At 45.4% G+C, this 18,262-nt stretch overlaps 1 protein-coding gene across 1 annotated transcript; it reads left to right on the forward strand.

The window, feature by feature from the left end:
- Positions 1–315: 315 nt before the first annotated feature.
- sncga (synuclein, gamma a) lies at positions 316–13,634 on the forward strand. Its single transcript, XM_072583065.1, has 5 exons — positions 316–672; positions 4,686–4,727; positions 4,825–4,952; positions 10,171–10,266; positions 13,166–13,634. Exons 1-5 carry the CDS (start codon positions 552–554, stop codon positions 13,175–13,177), a joined length of 399 nt encoding a protein of 132 aa, XP_072439166.1. The 5' UTR covers positions 316–551; the 3' UTR covers positions 13,178–13,634.
- The last annotated feature ends 4,628 nt before the right edge of the window (positions 13,635–18,262 follow it).

Here is an 18,262-nt window from a genome sequence, read left to right on the forward strand (position 1 = left end):
TAACACCTTCCAAACTCAGTGTTTTATTACACACAGGCAGATTTTATTTTGTTGAAAAGAAAACCGATGAAGTCCTTGTTTGTGGATTGACTGGGGGCTCCGATAGTGGTACTCTGCAGTACTGGAGAATGATGGCAGTATTTGATGCCTTTGCAGCTTTCAGCTGCAGAGCTCCAGCAGCCAATGCTCTTGGTTCCCTGGATCCTGTACAGGAAAGACATCCAGTCCATCGGTCCCCCCTCCCGGATCAATGTCATTAATATTGCAGCAAAGGATATTCATAGGCACTGCGTGCACCGTTGGCAAGGCACCTCATAAATAGGGCTGGCAAAGGCTGACAGCTTCATCATTCAGTGCAGGGATACAGAGAGAGAGAGAGAGAGAGAGAGATCTGGTCAGAGACAGGCAGAACGAAGGGGAGAGGACTGCAGTCAGAGCGAGCTACTCGAGTTGGTGCTGAAGAGCTGCTGTAGCTTTAGTGTGAACTGAGGGGCACTCCTCAGCAGGAACGGCTCTCGCACTTCTAACGAACAGCTCTCACTGTAGCCAGCATGGACGTTCTGAAGAAGGGGTTCTCGTTTGCTAAGGAGGGTGTGGTGGCAGCAGCAGAGAAAACCAAACAGGGCGTTCAGGATGCTGCAGAGAGGACGAAAGAAGGAGTGATGTATGTGGGTAAGAAGGCACACCGAGCTGCAGCACCCAGGCAGCCAGCTCCGGGGATGCTCTCGCTTGTTCCTGCGGGAGGTTTTGGGGTTTTTTTTTTGAAGCGGGAGGGGGAGGGATTTTGTTTTTGCAGCTCTGTGGGGGAACAAGTTGAATCGGTGAAGTAGGGTTTAAAAAAGAACCAGGGAACAGCTAATTAAAAGAATGGGCAGACTGGAACTGAGTGCTTTTCAACATTTCCCCAAAGGTGATGTTCGACAAGACAGGAAAAGCACTCTTCCCCACCCTACCCTCACCCCCAAAACAGTTTTTTTGCAGAGTGTGAATGATGTATTTTCCCTCCTGATGAAGGGCTTTTTGCCTGAAATGTCGATTTTCCTGCTCCTCGGATGCTGCCTGACCTAAATGCACCACTCTGATCTAAACTCTGGTTTCCAGCATCTGCAGTCCTCATTTTTGCCCATTTTCCTTCCTGTCAGGTTTTAGTGCAGGAGTGGGGTGGGGTGGGGGGGGTGCTGTATCTTCCCACTGAGGGAACACTGTCTCCAGCCGCCCTTGGGAGCTTTTCCCTCACTTTAAATGCGTTTGGCAGAATCTCCCGTTGTGTTTTCTGAGGTGGCCCGGGTCCTGTAGTTTGGAATGATGCTGAATTGAGCTTCATTAGGGAGGAGTTGGGGTGCACCAGTGAATGCTGTAGCCACCAAGATAGGAGAGAGAAGCAAACTCATCCTAATCAATTGCCTTCGGCCCCAAGGGCTGAAACTATTCAAGTTTCTCTCCCATTTTAAAATGCTCCGGATTGAGTCAGGAACATGTCGGAATTCTCTGTCGGCTTTGTCCCAGGCAGGGATGCTGCGGAAAGGTGGGAGTTTGAGGGAGGATGGGACCTATAAGAGAGAATGGGACTCCTGCTCTACAAAATTGAGCAGCCTTACATCCAACACACAGATACCTGCCTCGCCTTTGTTAAAAGTGCAGAAAATCTTCATCTTTAGAAGCCCTGGTGTATTCTAGTGATTTTAAAGTGAGACCCCAGAAGCATTCTGAGAATGACTGAATTCAGGCGGGTGACATTTTTTTTGAGAGGCGTTTGATGACCCATCATTGCAATGTTGCTCCCTATGTCCACTCTGCAGTGCTGGAGCACACCATGCGGGAGGGGCAAGGACAGGTCACTACCACCCCACCCCCCGGGAGGGTTTATTCCCTCAGAAGCAGCCCGTCTAGGAGGTAGACACACTCTCTCCTAGAGGGGAAAAACATGCACAATATTGTAACTTTGTTAGGTTTGCCTTGAACATTAGATTTTTATTACAGTGGGTGCTCCCAATGCTACTTATGTTTAAAGTGATTCTTTGGAATAGCAGGAAAAAGATTGAAGGGAAGGAGGCTGTGAGCACCCTGTGCATGACGGAGGGAATGATTTTTGGTGGGATGTTGGAACTAGCCAGTTATGGAGCTGGGAGGGGCGGCTGGTGCTCAGACCTGGCTATATCATGCTATTTCCATTCAAAAACTCTGTAACAAGGAGAGTTTCCATAGACTGGCAATCGTCATTAAACCCTAGGAAGAAACCAGCATCAAGACTAAAGTGGCAAAACATCAGACGAAAGAATAAAAATTGCTTCATTACATTGGACATCAGATTCCCCAGAGGCCAGAATTAGTGCAGAAGAGAATTCTTTTTGAGTTTTCTTTTCCCTGGAGATTACAAAGAGAGACCAAAGGGTGGGACAACAAAGACGATTTGAACATAAGGATTGCGGCTTTAGAATAAGGTGATGCGGGACAGAGAGTCAATGTAGACCAGCAAGCACAAGATGGCTAGAATTAAATGCACCATGGTCTTGAGTGAGAGACTAAGACACTCCTGATTCAGCCTGTAGATTAATAGAGATCGGGTTAATAAGAAGTTAATTCACATCTCGATGTGGTTTTGAAGCTCTCATATCCTATTCATGGTCTATGCTATAATGTCCCCAAGCAGCACTGATGGGAGTGATTACTGCATAATCATATCTTCTCTCACATGACCAAACTGAGCCTTAAGTCCCATGTTTTAACCCTTCGCCTCCTGACAGCTCCAAAGAAGCTCCTCTAGGCAAGCTCGTTCCGCGAATTTACATCTCACCCAGTGTGCTCTGTCTAATATTAACAAAACTACTGAAATATCAATGCAGTTTTAATATTCAACTTTTTAAAATGCTTTTTAGAAACTAAATGATTTTTTTTTCATTCAGGCCTAGTTCTCAGTTTTTGATTTTACATTATCCCTCGCCCTCCCCAGTTAATGTAATCTCATCTCTTGTATCTATTCTATTACAATCTTAAGGCCTGTTTATTAGTCTCCTTTCTGTCCTACTAGCTTATAACAAATACCGAGGAAAGGGGAGTGTCCATATAAAAGCAAAATGCTGTGGATGCTGGAATAAAAACAAATTAAGAATACCAGAAATCAGAGCGTATTTGTAGAGAGAAAGATTATGTTACATTTCAGGTTAATGAGTGCACAGTATGTTTGCCCTGAAGCAGGAATAGGATGGTGACTTTGATACCCCCTCAGAGGAGTTAAGGTGTGCTCCCATCGAGGCTGGGTATCTCCATGTGCCAGTCAAGCTCTTGAACACAATTCATAGAAGGAATGGTCCATCAGTATTTCAAAGTTCTTCCGTGCTTCGGCACTCAAAGAGATCTGTGTAGCAGAAATAGCATCATCACAAGAAAACGAAAATCCATCTCATTAGGAAAGGGTTATCCAGTTTGTAGCAACAAGGGGAGTTCGCATTGAACACACCCAGTATCAATGTAGCCATCCAATGTGTGATATGACTTCACCTAACTCCCCATCTAGTGGTGGAATAATGTCATGACAGCGCTTCAGAATAAAAGCACCAGAAGATACAAACCGATGGAATATTTGGCTTTGATTCTGGACGTGTACTGTCAGCCAGAGGACCAGTTTGGGACCTGAGTTACAGACCTTTGCCCCTCGTTGTTGTTCAAGACCCGTTTGAACGTACATGCTTTGATATCAAGTCAATGCAGTATTGAGTTTGTCTTGGAAGCTCTTCACAGTTGAACAGTAGCTAATCTTTTCCTGATTTGGAGGTGCCGGTGTTGGACTGGGGTGTACAAAGTTAAAAATCACACAACACCAGGTTATAGTCCAACAGGTTTATGTGCATATGAAGAAGCAGCGCTCCGAAAGCTAGTGCTTCCAGTTAAACCTGTTGGACTATAACCTGGTGTTGTGTGATTTTTAATCTTTTCCTGTATCATTCAAGGGGCAACTCTTTATCCAGAATGTTACGCTGGCCTCTGGGAGCAAGTTGGCAAGAAATGGCAGAAAAACCTAGGTGGGGTCACTCCTGCTGCTTGTTCCCCTCCACCAGGGTATTAGTAGAGTCGGTGTTAGGTGACCTGTCCACTTTCAGATCAATATTGATGCTCTCAATGGATAATTAATAATCACATAAAGCTTTTTTCTCTTTTCCACCTCTGGTAATTTCCACCTGGTAGTCTGAATACAAACGTGGGTGGTGGGGTCCCCTCTATTCGAGCACCTTGTGCTGTATGATAACACCCCCCTATACAAACGTCACCCCAAGCACTGCATCACGATCATGCTTCCCAGGATGCCTGGCCCGCTCTGACAAACCCCCAACTCCACCTAAGTTCTCGTCACCAATTCCAGTTTCGCTGCAGTACCAGCAGTGGCCACCACTCCTGGTGGCGCTGCTCAGACAGAAAATCAAATGGCCTGCTGCTCAGGCAGTATCCCTTGGAGGTTGACTATAATTGGAGTGGAGTGGCTACCTTTGTTTGTATCATCGCAGAATCACTAGATAATTACTGCCCCGTTAGAAGGGAATACCTTAACCAGACCATGGGAAACAAATCAGAATAATATAGGACCATTTCAAAACATGTAGTAACTCCACGGGGCACGGGAGGTGGTGTACAGCCCTCAACATTTTCTTCAGCTGCACCATTATAACTTTCCTTTTTGTCTTCCCAAACAGGCACCAAAACGAAGGAAGGAGTTGTACAAAGCGTGAACACAGGTAACAGATAGCGAGTGGGGGTCACTGGAACAGTCATTTTCCCCACCCTTGACCCTCAGGCTGTGTTGTTAAGAATTCTCTCTCATTTCATTGGCAGTGGCTGAGAAAACCAAGGAGCAGGCGAATGTGGTTGGAGGGGCAGTGGTGGCCGGAGTCAACACAGTAGCGAATAAAACGGTGGAAGGAGTGGAGAATGTGGCAGCAGCCAGTGGGGTTGCTCAGTTGGTGAGAATAAGCATTGTTCATACAGGGTATAAAAACCTGACCACTTGGTTGTGTTCTGTGCAGCCTGGTCTTTTGGATTACAGGTTCAGTGACATTAGTACCATGCCACTGTCTTCCCCTAAAGAAGTCCATGAGACTGTAGCAAGAGAACATAAAGAGAAATGACAGGAAACCAGGACAGTGTGGGTACCCATTTAAGAGAGCTGCAAACCAGTGAACAGTTCCTTTGTTGATGCTGTCTGCTACCTTTGGCTAATCTTTCCACAGATTCAATAAATCCACAAATTTTACCTCAGTCCTGGTGAGATGACTACCCAAGTGATTGTGGCTCGGGGATAGATATAATGGGAACACTGATTTTCCAAGTAATTACCATCAGTGAATTCACAAAATCAATTTTGTGAAAGTAACCACTCGAGCAATCAAATATCACTGCAGTCTACTGAAGGAGTGAAAAAACAGACGTCAAAATATTTTTGATATAAAACATAAGGACCAATTTTCTCCTATGTCTTTCCTGATTAAGTTGTACAGGTACAGTACCAATTATTGCGGCTAGATCAAATTTAAACAATAATATAAATTGCAGAGCTAGAATCCTGTAGAGATTGAAAGGGGAATATTCGACACTGGCCGGCTAACTGATGACACTCGACATTGCCTCTTTGCAGAATGGCACAAGTGTCACAGGGCTATCGGGCACTGAAAAGATCAACAGTGTGCCCTCTGCTGTGACTCAGGACCCTGAGGTTGGTACCCCTACCCACCAACACCCATTGGCCAGTGAGAGGCCAGCAGTTCGTCTACACTCAGCGCCACCTCTGGATGTGCCTGGTACTACACCCGAAGCCTGGGCTGAGGAGGGATACAGACATGGGAATGACAGGATAGTGAAAGGCGGGAAAGGAGAGGCAAGGGGAGCGGAATATCTCATTCCCAATGCCAGGCCCCTCAATCAGACTCTGAATGAGGCCAGGACAGAGTTGGTTTTGGATTGGAGGAATGTATCACTTTCTCTCACTGTAGCTAAATATAAAAGCCAATTTCTAACTGTCACTGTAAAGGTCCAGAGGAGGAATTGGAAAGTGCCACTTTACAAAAGAAAATGAATTGGCCTTTTTTCCTGGCTGCCTACGAACTTGTGTTGGATGTGTTCGATTGGCAGCAGATCATGTAGTGGGTGCTGTATGAAACACTGGTGGAGGCAGCGATGCTCAAGGCCAGTCTTAAGGTGGTTGCTTAATCTAGGACAGTGGCTCCCTTTGGTCAGACACACACACATGTGAACAACTGGACAATGCGCCAACACTGAGAAAGAAACACTGGCCAAGAAGGTTGTGATTTCCCATCATCCTGAGCCAACTTGACACCATTCCATTCTGGGCCCAAGTCCCATAATGTTGGTAGTGTTTATCACTGCGTGTAGAAGATTACTGGCAAAATGGCAAATGTTACTTTATAGGTGAAAATCACACGACACTGGGTTATAGTCCAACAGGTTTATTTGAAACAGCAGGCTTTGGGGCAGGGGGTCTCAAAGCTTGTGGTTTCAGATAAACCCCGTTGGACTATAACTCAGTGTCATGTGATTTTTGACTGTCCACCCCAGTCCAACACTGACACCTCCACTTTATCGTTTCGAAGATGTCAAAGTAAGACATCTGTAAGATACCATGTGGCATGGTGTCTAGCACTGCTACCTCATAGCACCAGGGTCCCAGGTTCAATTCCAGCCTTGAGCATCTGTCGGTGTGGAGCTTGCACATTCTCCTAGTGTCTGTGTGGGCCCCCTCTGGGGGCTCTGGTTTCCTCCCACAGTCCAAAGATGTGCAGGTCAGGTGAATCGACCATGCTAAGTTGCCCATAGTGCTAGATGGATTAGTCAGAGGGAAATGGGTCTGGGTGGGTTACTCTTCAGAGGGTTGGTGTGGACCAGTTGGGCTGAAGGTCTTGTTTCCACACTGTAGGGAATCTAAACTCAAACAGACTTAATCCTGCTGTTCTGAGGAATCCCAAAAAGTTAACTCTAATTTATCTCCTCAGATGTTGCCAGACCTGCCGAGTTTTTCCAGCAATTTCTGTTTCTGTTTATTCTGCTTTTTGTTTGGTATAGTAGATGGGGGCAGAGAGATGGAGGTGCTGGTGCGGTGTTTAATTTAGCCAACGGATGTCATTCGGTTGAGGGTCAGTCTTGCTACTTTCAAGCCCTCATCCAGGGCTGCTGCTGCTGTTGTCTCCTCGGGCTGTCCTTGACAAGGCTCTGCATTATTCAGCACCCTCCCAATCTGCGGGTGTGACACTTTCCCAGAAGTTTACTGCAATGCAGATGCGGAAGTCATGTGGGAGGGGTGCATCGGTCTGCTTTCCCCTCCCTGCACATCCTCCCGCGAGCCTAGCCCGTGCTTTTACTGAAATCACGGGAAAGGACGGCTGGCGAGTGAAATGTGCTGCTTTTGATGTCTGCAATCTGATCGCGTTAATCCAAGGCACAGGAATTACTGACGCACACAGTTCTTAAAATAGCCCACATCCAACTTGGTCACATGAGGCTGAGCTGTAAGAGCTCTGAGTAGCTGCTCTGGGTTTGGTCCTGAAACTTCGGGAGTCCCTCATTCCTAAAATGTCTCACCCAGTCCTACAATCAAAGCGAGATCTGCGCTGTCGTAGTAAAATGCCATTGGCAGTTATGAGGATTAGGGCCGGGCGAGCTCAGTCCACTCACCATATCCTCAGGTATTAGATTTTGGGGTGTACCATTCAGGGTACGGAGACTAGCTCGCACCCTGACTTTTGGATTCAGCAGCTTGTGAATTGAAGTCCCCACTTCAGTGACTTGAGCACAGAATTCAGGTCGAATGTCTCTCACATCCTGCAAGAGGAGTGACACTTTGAAAGTGAGACACCTAAAGGTACACTGTTTGAAGAATAAGAGATTTCATCTCTGTGTTCTCAACACCATTCATTGTTTAACTGATAGAGATTTTCTGATTGTTGGACTTTACATAGAACAAGACAGAACAGTGTAGAACACAGTACAGGCCCTTCAGCCCTCGATGTTGTGCTGACCTTTTATCCTATTCTAAGAACAAACTAACCTACATAGGCTACATTTTACTATCATCCCTGTGCCTATCGAAAAGTTGCTTAAATGTCCCTAATGTATCTGACTACTACCACTGCTGGCAGTACATTCCATGCACCCACCACACTCTGTGTAAAGAACCTTCCTCTGACATCTCCCCTAAAACTTCGGCCAATCACCTCAAAATTATGCGCCATCATGATAGCTATTTCTGCCCTGGGGAAAATGTCTCTGGCTGTCCACTCTTATCAATGTCTCTCCTCATCCTATACACCTCTATCAAGTCACCTCTCATCCTTCAAAAGCAGTTCTTTAACTGTAAGGCACTGTGGGATATTTTGGGGGACATGACAGGTGCTATATAAATGTCTTTCTTCTTTTTGAACATCGGAGTGTGAGATTCTCTACCTGCAACAGGGTCTAGGGTTTAGCTGGTTCCAGTATCCAATCAGTGGGAGTGGAAGCAGAGCAATGGGATGCTACATTAACCACAACAACAACGTGCATTTAGATGCCACCTGCAAAATCACCAAACAGCTCTGTGGAAAACCTCCTTTGTGTTTCATGTTGGAGTTGATTTTCTCTTCATTTTGCAACTTGGCCCAGAACTTCCAGGTGCACACCCTCTTGCTTCTGTTAACGTTCAGCTCCAATCAGTTTTACCTTGAAAATGGCTGCAAGTGTGAGGTGATAACAGCAGAGTGAGGTGATAACAACAGTGAATGTTGAAACTGTTTTATGTGTTTGATTTGACACAGAGACAATGCAGAGGTTAGGCAACTCAAACCAGCATCCCAAATTGGCATGGTTCAGTCAAAAGGCAGAGCTCCCTCACTTATGTGTTAACAACACTGGGTAGCCCCAATCAGGGAAAGCATGTCCTCACTGTGTCAAAGTTCTCTCTGGTCCCTATCAGCAAGATTGTAAATTGTGGCTCAATGCTCAAAATGGGTTAAGAATGCACAAACTAATTTCTATGTGTAGGAAGAATTGCGAACTTGCATTTATGTACATCGTTTCAGAGAGATGCAAAAATTCATTATTTCAAAATTCATTTGTCATTGCTTGCAGCAAATGTGGCAGCCACATTTCAAATAGAGCAGATGACGAGTTAATTTAATGCTGGGAGAATGTTAATAGGATACCAGGAGAAAGAACTTGCTTTGAAACTAATTCAAACTCATTGTTGGGTGTAACAACAATGAGCAAATCCTCTGTTCCTCACATTTCCTCTCCAGAAGTGCACTGATATGGAATCATCCCATTCACATGAGTCTTTCTCTATTGTAAATTTAATAGGATCTCTACAGTGTGGAAGCATTCCATTCAGCCCACTGAGTCCACACCAATCCTTTGGAGTACATCCCACCCAAACCAAACCCTATGACCCTGCATTATCCCATGGTTAAACCACCTATCCCACACATTATTGGACACTATGGGGCAATTTAGCACAGCCAATCCACCTAATCTGCATATTTTGGACTAGATTAGATTAGATTACTTACAGCATGGAAACAGGCCCTTCGGCCCAACAAGTCCACACCGACCCTCCGAAGAGCAACCCACCCAGACCCATATCCCTTCATTTACCCCTTCACCTAACAACAGGGGCAATTTAGCATGGCCAATTCACCTAACCTGCACATTTTTGGACTGTGGGAGGAAACCGGAGCACCTGGAGGAAACCCACGCAGACACGGGGAGAATGTGCAAACTCCACACAGACAGTTGCCTGAAGTGGGAATTGGACCCAGGTCTCTGGTGCTGTGAGGCAGCAGTGCTAACCACTGTGCCACCGTGCCGCCCACAAATAAGCGCGGGAGGAAACCCACGCAGGCATAGAGAGAATATGCAAACTCTGCACAGAGTAGAATTGATCCCACACCCCTGGTGCTATAAGGCAGCAGTGCTAACCACTGAGCCACTGTGGCACCTCGAATGGTCTGGTTTAAGGCAACTCATGTGTTCCATCTACAGATATCATCATGACATTAAAAGTCTTGATGTTTCTCATGTTTCTGTCGCAATATAAGATCTTGGGTTTAAGGCGATTGCTGGGTGGGTATATGCAAAGCTACTTTCTTTCTTTGCAATAAGAGGCTGACGTTAACTTGTACGGTTCTGTCTTGCCAGGATGAATTTGGTCGGGAAGTTCCTGCTCAACCGGTGGCTGAGGGAGAACAGACCTTAGAGGAGCAACTGGTGGAAGCTACAGAGGCCACTGAAGAGGTAGAGTGAGATCTCCAGGAAGACTTTGGATCGTCCTTTCCTTCCCGTTCTTCCTACAGACCCTAAACATTCCATTTTCATTTCAGTGCTTCCATGGACCAACTCTTTACACCATGCAGCCTAACCCTAATGTACTGACTTGTGAACTCTCCCCTTTCTTAGTTCAAGAATAGATTTGCACAGTATGGTGCAACTCCAGGTAAAAATGGTAAATATTGCATGACGGGGTATCCAGGCTGGAGAGGGAGTTACAAGGGTGATACTTAACAGAAGCTTTTGACAATAGAATATTCCACGAAATAAGACTGGAACTTACTCAACATCGCCAACCCCAAAAGCCATTAGATTCCACCAACTTCTCTGAGAAGACTGCAATATTTGTGCACTATTAAGGATGTTATCAAATTTAAGAAAAAGATGTGCAATATTGTGAAGATTAATAGCAGCATAGGTGTAACTAATTTGAACATTGCTCCTTTAGGGAGTAATAATGGGAAACAAGGAAGTGGAACACATTTTGAGAAGTATTTTGATCAGTCTTCACAGTCAAAGCCACAAAAAGCATTCTCTGGTAAAAGGAAAGCAGGGAGCAAAAAGGAATGAGGAACTTAAAACAGTCACAATTATAGAGGAAAAGCACAAGAAAAGCTAATGGGACTGAAGATCTGACAGCCTGTATCCTAGAGTCCCATAGGAAGTAGTTGCAGAGGCAACAGATGGATTGGTTATGATCTTCCAGAACTCCCTAGATTCGGGAAAAGTACCACTGGATTGGACAAATGCAAATGTAACACCATTGTTCAATTAGGATGGAGAGCTAAAGGAGGAATCCCCAGGCTAGTTATTCTAATATCTCTCTTAAGAAATTGCTAGAATCCATTATTTAGGCTGTGCTAGCAAATCCTTCTTGCCACAGAGAGCAGATGTCTTGTGTATATTTAGTTTGAGCTAGATTCTTGATCAGGGAATGGAGGATTAGGATGAAAGGGCAAGAAAGTGAATGTGAGGAATATTGGATCAGCCATGACGGCCTACTCCTGCTCCTATTTCTTATGAATATTTAGAAATCAAATATTAATTGGGGCGGCACGGTGGCACAGTGGTTAGCACTGCTGCCTCACAGCGCCAGAGACCCGGGTTCAATTCCCGCCTCAGGCGACTCTCTGTGTGGAGTTTGCACATTATCCCCGTGTCTGCGTGGGTTTCCTCCGGGTGCTCCGGTTTCCTCCCACAGTCCAAAAGATGTGCAGGTCAGGTGAATTAGCCAGGCTAAATTGCCCATAGTGTTAGGTAAAGGGGTAGATGTAGGGGTATGGGTGGTTGTGCTTCGGCGGGTCGGTGTGGACTTGTTGGGCCGAAGGGCCTGTTTCCACACTGTAAGTAGTCTAATCAGGCAGAGTTGATCTAGTTTTGCGAAAGGGAAATTGTTTTTGACAAATCTGTTAGAATTTTTTTGACGATGCAACAAGCCGGGTGGATAAAGGGGGAATAGTATGTGTCACATTGTTAGGTTTCCAAAAGGAATTCAGTTAGGGGCCACATAATAAAATTACTGTACAAGCTAAGAGCTCACAGGTCTAGATAGAGCTTTGGCAAACTAACAGGAAGTAGTGTCAGGTGAATGAGTCATTTTGAGTTGACAAACTATACAAGCACCACAGGGACCAGTGTTCGATACACAACTATTTACCATTGTTATTAATGACTTGGATGAATAGACTAAATGTGTCAGTAGCTAAATTTGCTGATAATGTAAGGATAGAACAGAAACCAAGATGAGGAAGATACTCAGAGTCTGTGAATGGTTATAGATGGGATAAGTGAGTAGGCAAAAGTTAGCAGATAAGTTGTGAACTTTGGAAGGAAGAACAGATAAAGCTCTGGTAAGTGAGATTAGTGTGGATAGATGTGTACAGAGAGGCTGAAGGACCATTTCTGTGCTGTACCATTCTGAGTTGAGCATCAATTAGTTCTGTTTATCTCTTGGATCAAATTCGCTTTCTATCTGAATCAAGGGAGCACCAGGATGATATTCGAGATTAAATAAAATTAAGATAGAATGAGATAAAGAATAGCAAATAGAATGTGTGAGCTTTAGTTTCTGATTGTGACCTTTCAGGAATTCTTTGTCCTGATATGAACGTGGACCAATACTCAACTGCATCTCTGGAAAATCGTTTTATCCTTCAGATTTTTAATCCGATATATTTAATTTTATTGTTCTGTCTTTTCATGAAGAATCTTTTTACTTTCCACCATCTGTTAATTTTATCTTTGAACTTCTCCTGAACTCTTTCATGATTTAGTTGTAAATCTCATTGCCACGGGATTACCTTTCCATTGTTTACCTCAAATCTAACTATCCCTTTTCTTCCAAGGTTCCTCCACCTTTGTGTATTCCTCTTTCAGTTTTTATACCTGTGCCTAATGGATTTAACATCACAGCAGAGTTCTGGCACTAAGTTGACACTTCTGTTCTGACATGATGCCTGCTGGATTATAAATGCAGGCATCATGAGAGTGCACGACGACCACATGAATTGCTTGTGGCATCCCATTGTTAGTGGTAGTGTTGATAAAGGGGTACCCTTGATTCTTTGCTGTTGTGGATAGTGCTGAACTTATGGCTAAACACTGAGAAAACACTGAGGAAAGTTTTAAACCTCACCAGCAGTTGTTGACACAAAGCCTCGATATCATGGACTGATGTGAAGGACAAACTCAATCAGCAAAACTATTAATTCTATGCACTGAGCTGCCGAGAATTGAAGGTCTTTGAAAAATCACCAACAGAGTTATAAGTGTTTCTGCGATTGTGCACCGGAATATCTCACTGAGTTTGGGGGTCTATCCACAAGCTGGTCTATTCTAATATGTTGTTTTCTCCCCCTTCCTACAGACTGGAAAATGAAGAGTCATCAGTTTCTCAGAAGATTCTGGGTGCACTTCCCCTCTCCCCTAAACCTTCACACCAGTGTTGCTGTAAAGAATCGAGGATCACAGGTGTCCAGCCCCTAATAGCTAACTGTAAAGAAGGGGAACTGTCCAAAGCCTATTTGTTTCCTGTCACCTCCTAACTCTCATTCTGTGTGTCCTACCGTGGTCGCCAATTTAACAAGGGTCCCTTAAGTAACCAACTTTGAGCTGCTATTCATTTTGCCGTATTCACCCTGTAGTCAGTCACCATTCACCTTTGTAAAAGCACTCTGTGTCTCCATTGTCTGCTTTTGGTCACCTAATTATATGGATGGTTGCAACTCGTGGTAGAGCAGTGCATGCTGCCTGAATAGCTTTATGTGTTGGCATTTAACACATGCAGATTTTATAACAAATATGAGAATTAAAATAAAACTTTAATGGAGATACTGCATCATCTCTTGATAGTTATTGATCTGTATAATTTCTTTGAATAATGTAGATTTGAGGCTGACAATTTATGGATCACTCAAGTTTGCTAAAGTTGATTTTAATTTGTCAATGTTTGAACTCTTCAGTTCACTTGTGATGAATCCTTTGGTTGTCCCCCTCCTGTCTGGGCAGCCTGGTCAAGTATAGAATAGAAACACATCTCCAGGCAGCACTCTCATGGCAGGCACATTTCCCCCCCTCACTACCCCCAGCTCGAAATCTCGAAATGTTGCCTTTTGTGGGAAAGATCTGGGATTCAGGGATCCCCAGGATGGTTAAGGTGAGGGTCCTTGAAAGCTGCCAATAAAATGGAACTTTTCCCATTTTACGTGCTAATAAGAGCAGGGGCAACCAGTAATACACTCACTCAAGACCCAGGATCAACAAAGGGCCTGGGCTAAGGTGAGTGAGAGCAGAGCTGGGTGGGCATGGAGGTGAGGTTTGAAAGATGGTTATTGCAGGAGAAGGGAGGAATGGTGGTCGACAGCAGGGACAAGGAGTTGACTCTAGGTGTTTCCCCCACCATGCACACATTCCCAAAGACCAGCCTGTCCCTTCCCGATTCCAAGTCTTTGGATCCACCAGTGAGTACCTAACAACCAGAGAGGTCAAGGGAGCTGCCTAGTAGAACTGTCAGGATTTGTTTCTCAATGTTTATGTCAGGGCTCCCCACGTGGAATAGTTACACCTGGCTTTGACAAAACATTCATTCAGTTTGCAGTTGGTGGGATATAACACCTAAAGACCCACTCAGTGATCTTGACCATTAATGAGAGGCCAGTCTACAGCCAGGCGCACAGTGCCCAGGTCATTGGGATTCGATTTCTGATGCTGACCACCAAAGCTTTCTGCTCTTAATGCTTTCTGAATAGAAAGGACAATGTTAAACAAGAGAAGGTGCAGCAAAGATTTACAAGGATGTTGCCAGGACTGAAGGGTTGGAATTATAAGGAGAGGCCGAATAGGTTGGGACCTTTTTCCCTGGAGCATCGGAGGCTGAAGAGTGACGCTATAGAGGTTTATTAAATCATGAGGGTGAATAACAAGGTCTTTTCCCTGGGGTGGGCGAATCTAAAATTAGAAAGCATGGCTTTAAGTTGAGAGGGGAAAGATTTAAATGGGGCAACTTTTTCACACAGAGGGTGATGTATGTATGGAATGAGCTGCCAGAGTAAGTGATGGAGGCTGGTATAATTACAACAATGAAAAGGTGTCAGGATTAATAGGAAGGGTTTAGAGGGATACGGGTGAAACAGTAGCAAATGGGGCTCAGGAAGACTGGGATGTCTGGTAGGCGTGGATAAGTTGGACCAAAGCTGTTTCTATACTGTATGGGTGGGGGGAGTGGGCAGCTCTCTGGTGTTTTGATAACTCCCTGAATCTTGAGACATTATATCCCACCAACAGCAATTTGCCCAAGTCTGACTTCTTCCTTTTGAACATGGACTGCTTCAGTACCTGAGGTGTTGTGAATGGTGCTGAGCATTGCGCAATCATATTGGCAAAATCCCTACTTATGACCTTGGGATGGAGGGAAGGGCATTGATAAAGCAACTGGAGTTGGTCAGGCCTCGGACACTACCCCAAGGAACACCTTCAGAGATGTCCTGGAGCTGAGGTGAGTGGCCTCCAGCAACACACCTACCTTTCCATGTGCCAGGTATGACTCCAAACAGCAGAACATTTCTCCAATTACCATTGACTTTAGTTTCGCTAAGGCTCCACATTCTGTCAAATGTAGCCTTGATGTCAAGGGCTGCCAATTGCACCACCTGCCTGGAATTCAGCTCTTTTGTCCATGTTTGAACCAAGGCTGTAATGAGGTCAGGAGCTGAGTGGCCCTAGCAGGACCCAAACTGGGTGTCACCGAGCAGATTATTGCTGAGCAGGTGCTGCTTGATACCTGCCATCACTTTATTGATAATCGAGAGTAGACTGATGGGGCGGTAATCAACTGGGTTGGATTTGTCCTGTTTTTTGTGCACAAGGCATGCCTCAACAACTTCCCACATTGTTGGGATCGATGCCTGTGTTGTAACTGTACTGGAACAGCTTGTCTAGGGGAGCGGCACGTTCTGGAAGTCAAGTTTTCAGTACTATTGCCAGAATATCCATTATCATAGAGTCATAGAGATGTACAGCACGGAAACTGACTCTTCGGTCCAACTCGTCCATGCCGACCAGATATCCCAACCTAATCTAGTCCCACTTACCAGCACCCGGCCCTCCAAACCCTTCCTATTAATATACCCATCCAATTCCTTTTAAATGTTGCAATTGTACTAGCCTCCACCACTTCCTCTGGCAGCTCACTCCATACACATTCCACCCTATGCGTGAAAAAGTTGCCTCTTAGGTCTCTTGAATATCTTTCCCCTCTCACCCTAAACCTATGCCTCCCGTACCCCCCCAACCCCCAGGGAAAAGACTTTGTCTATTTATCCTATCCATGCCCCTCATAATTTTGTAAACCTCTATAAGGTCACCCCTCAGCCTACGACAGCCTCAGCCTATTCAACCTCTCCCAATAGCTCAAATCCTCCAACTTTGGCAACATAAATCTTGATGTAAATCTTGTAAACCTTGATATCACGTGGAATGAATTGGTGGCGGACTGGTATCTGTGATGCGGGAGAAGGCTGAGATGGATCATCAACTTGGCATTTCTAAAAATTCAAAAAAATTATGACCTTTGTGTATTGCTATGGGTAGAACAACCAAGACTTCACATTGGTATTGTAAAATCTTAAAGCACAGTCATCATTATTGAATGTTTCCATGGTCTGGTTGTGAATTGACTGGCACTACCTACTCCAGCAATAGTTTTGATTCATTCATGGGATGTGGGCATTAATAGCTGGCTAGCACTTATTGCCTGTTCTCAGATGCCATTGAGAAGGTGGTCTTGACACTGCAGGACATGTGTTGTAGGTAGACACACAGCATGTTAGGGACCCAGCGACAGTGTAGGAACAGTAATATTTCCAAGTCAGGATGGTGAGTGGCTTTGAGGGGAAATGTTTCTGCTGCCCTTGTCTTGTCTCGATGCTGGTGGTTGGCAGTTTGGAAGGTGCTGTCTAAGGAGCCTTGGTGAATTTCTGCAGTGCATCTTGAAGTTAGTATGCACTACTGCTACTGAGCATCGATGATAGAGAGAGTGAATGTTTGTGGTTGTGTTGCCAATCAAGGGAGTTACTTTGTCCTGGATGGCATCAAGTTTTGTGAGTGTTGTTGAAGCTGTACTCATCCAAGCAAGTGGGAAATATTCTATTGCACTGCTGACTTGTGCCTTGTGGACAGCTTTGAGGAGTCAGGAGGTGAGTTACTTGCTACAGGATTCCTGGGGTAGCAGCATGGAGCGGATGGGCTGTGCTGGGATTGCAGCACAGATTTGATGGGCTGTGCTGGGATAACAGCAGGGAGTTGATGGGCTGTGATGGGGTAGCAGAAGGGAGCTGCTAGGCAGTGCTGGGATAGTGGCAGAGAGCTGCTGGTCTGTGCTGGGATAGTGGCAGGGAGCTGCTGGTCTGTGCTGGGATAGTGGCAGAGAGCTGATGGGCTGTGCTGGGATAGCGGCAGAGAGCTGCTGGTCTGTGCTGGGATAGTGGCAGGGAGCTGATGGGCTGTGCTGGGATAGTGGCAGGGAGCTGATGGGCTGTGCTGGGATAGTGGCAGGGAGCTGCTGGTCTGTGCTGGGATAGTGGCAGGGAGCTGATGGGCTGTGCTGGGATAGCGGCAGGGAGCTGATGGGCTGTGCTGGGATAGTGGCAGGGAGCTGCTGGTCTGTGCTGGGATAGTGCACTTTTCTGCTGCACTTTTCTAGCAACACATTTTTAAGCTCTGATCTCCAGCATCTGCAGTCCTCACTTTCTCCCTGTGCTGGGATACTGGCAGGGAGCCATTGGGCTGAAGGTCGGGTCAGAGTTACTCACGTAACTCTGGATGTACTTGTGCGGTACCAGCCCTTTTCCTTGGCTGGTCTCCCCTCTCCACCTGTCGTCAGAGACCCTCTTGAAGATACGCAGGCTCTCTCCTTTCCTGAGGGACAGCTTGAATGCAGAGCAAGCAACGCAATCAAACTTCACCATCACTCGCACCTCACTCATCATTGAGAATGTAGATACTTGTGGAGGTTCCTCCTCTAGTGAGTTGTATAATCGTCGACCACACTCCATGACTGGATACTGCAGGACTGCAGATCTTAGATCTGATCCATTGGTTTTGGAATTGCTTGGTATACAAATAATCCTCTTTTATAGCTTCACCAGGTTGGCAGCTCATTTTTGGGTACGTCCCTGGTCCTGCTCCTGGCAAATGGGCAATATTTCATCACACTCCTGATTAGTGACTTGTAGATGGTGGACAGGCATCTGGGAGATAGGAGGTGAGTTACTTGCTGAGGCATTTCTAGCCTCAATCTGCTTTTGTGAATACACTATTCATATGGCTGGTCCAATCATGTTCTGGTCAATGGTAGCTGCTGGGATAAGAACAGTGAATATTAATGCCCATAATTCTCCTGGTCTGAGCTGATCATATGGTCTTAGACCTCAGCTAGGTGGTTGCTTTTCACTTAATTAGAATTAGG

The sequence above is a fragment of the Chiloscyllium punctatum genome, chromosome 13 (genome assembly GCF_047496795.1).
Source record: "Chiloscyllium punctatum isolate Juve2018m chromosome 13, sChiPun1.3, whole genome shotgun sequence".
Classification (NCBI taxonomy): Eukaryota; Metazoa; Chordata; class Chondrichthyes; order Orectolobiformes; family Hemiscylliidae; genus Chiloscyllium; species Chiloscyllium punctatum.

Excerpts from the sequence above, each read along its gene's own strand:
- sncga (XM_072583065.1), top strand. The coding sequence starts at position 552 with ATGGACGTTCTGAAGAAGGGGTTCTCGTTTGCTAAGGAGGGTGTGGTG. Across the intron at positions 673-4,685 it reads AGAAGGAGTGATGTATGTGG|GCACCAAAACGAAGGAAGGA; the intron begins GTAAGAAGGCAC and ends CTTCCCAAACAG. Across the intron at positions 4,728-4,824 it reads TGTACAAAGCGTGAACACAG|TGGCTGAGAAAACCAAGGAG; the intron begins GTAACAGATAGC and ends TTTCATTGGCAG.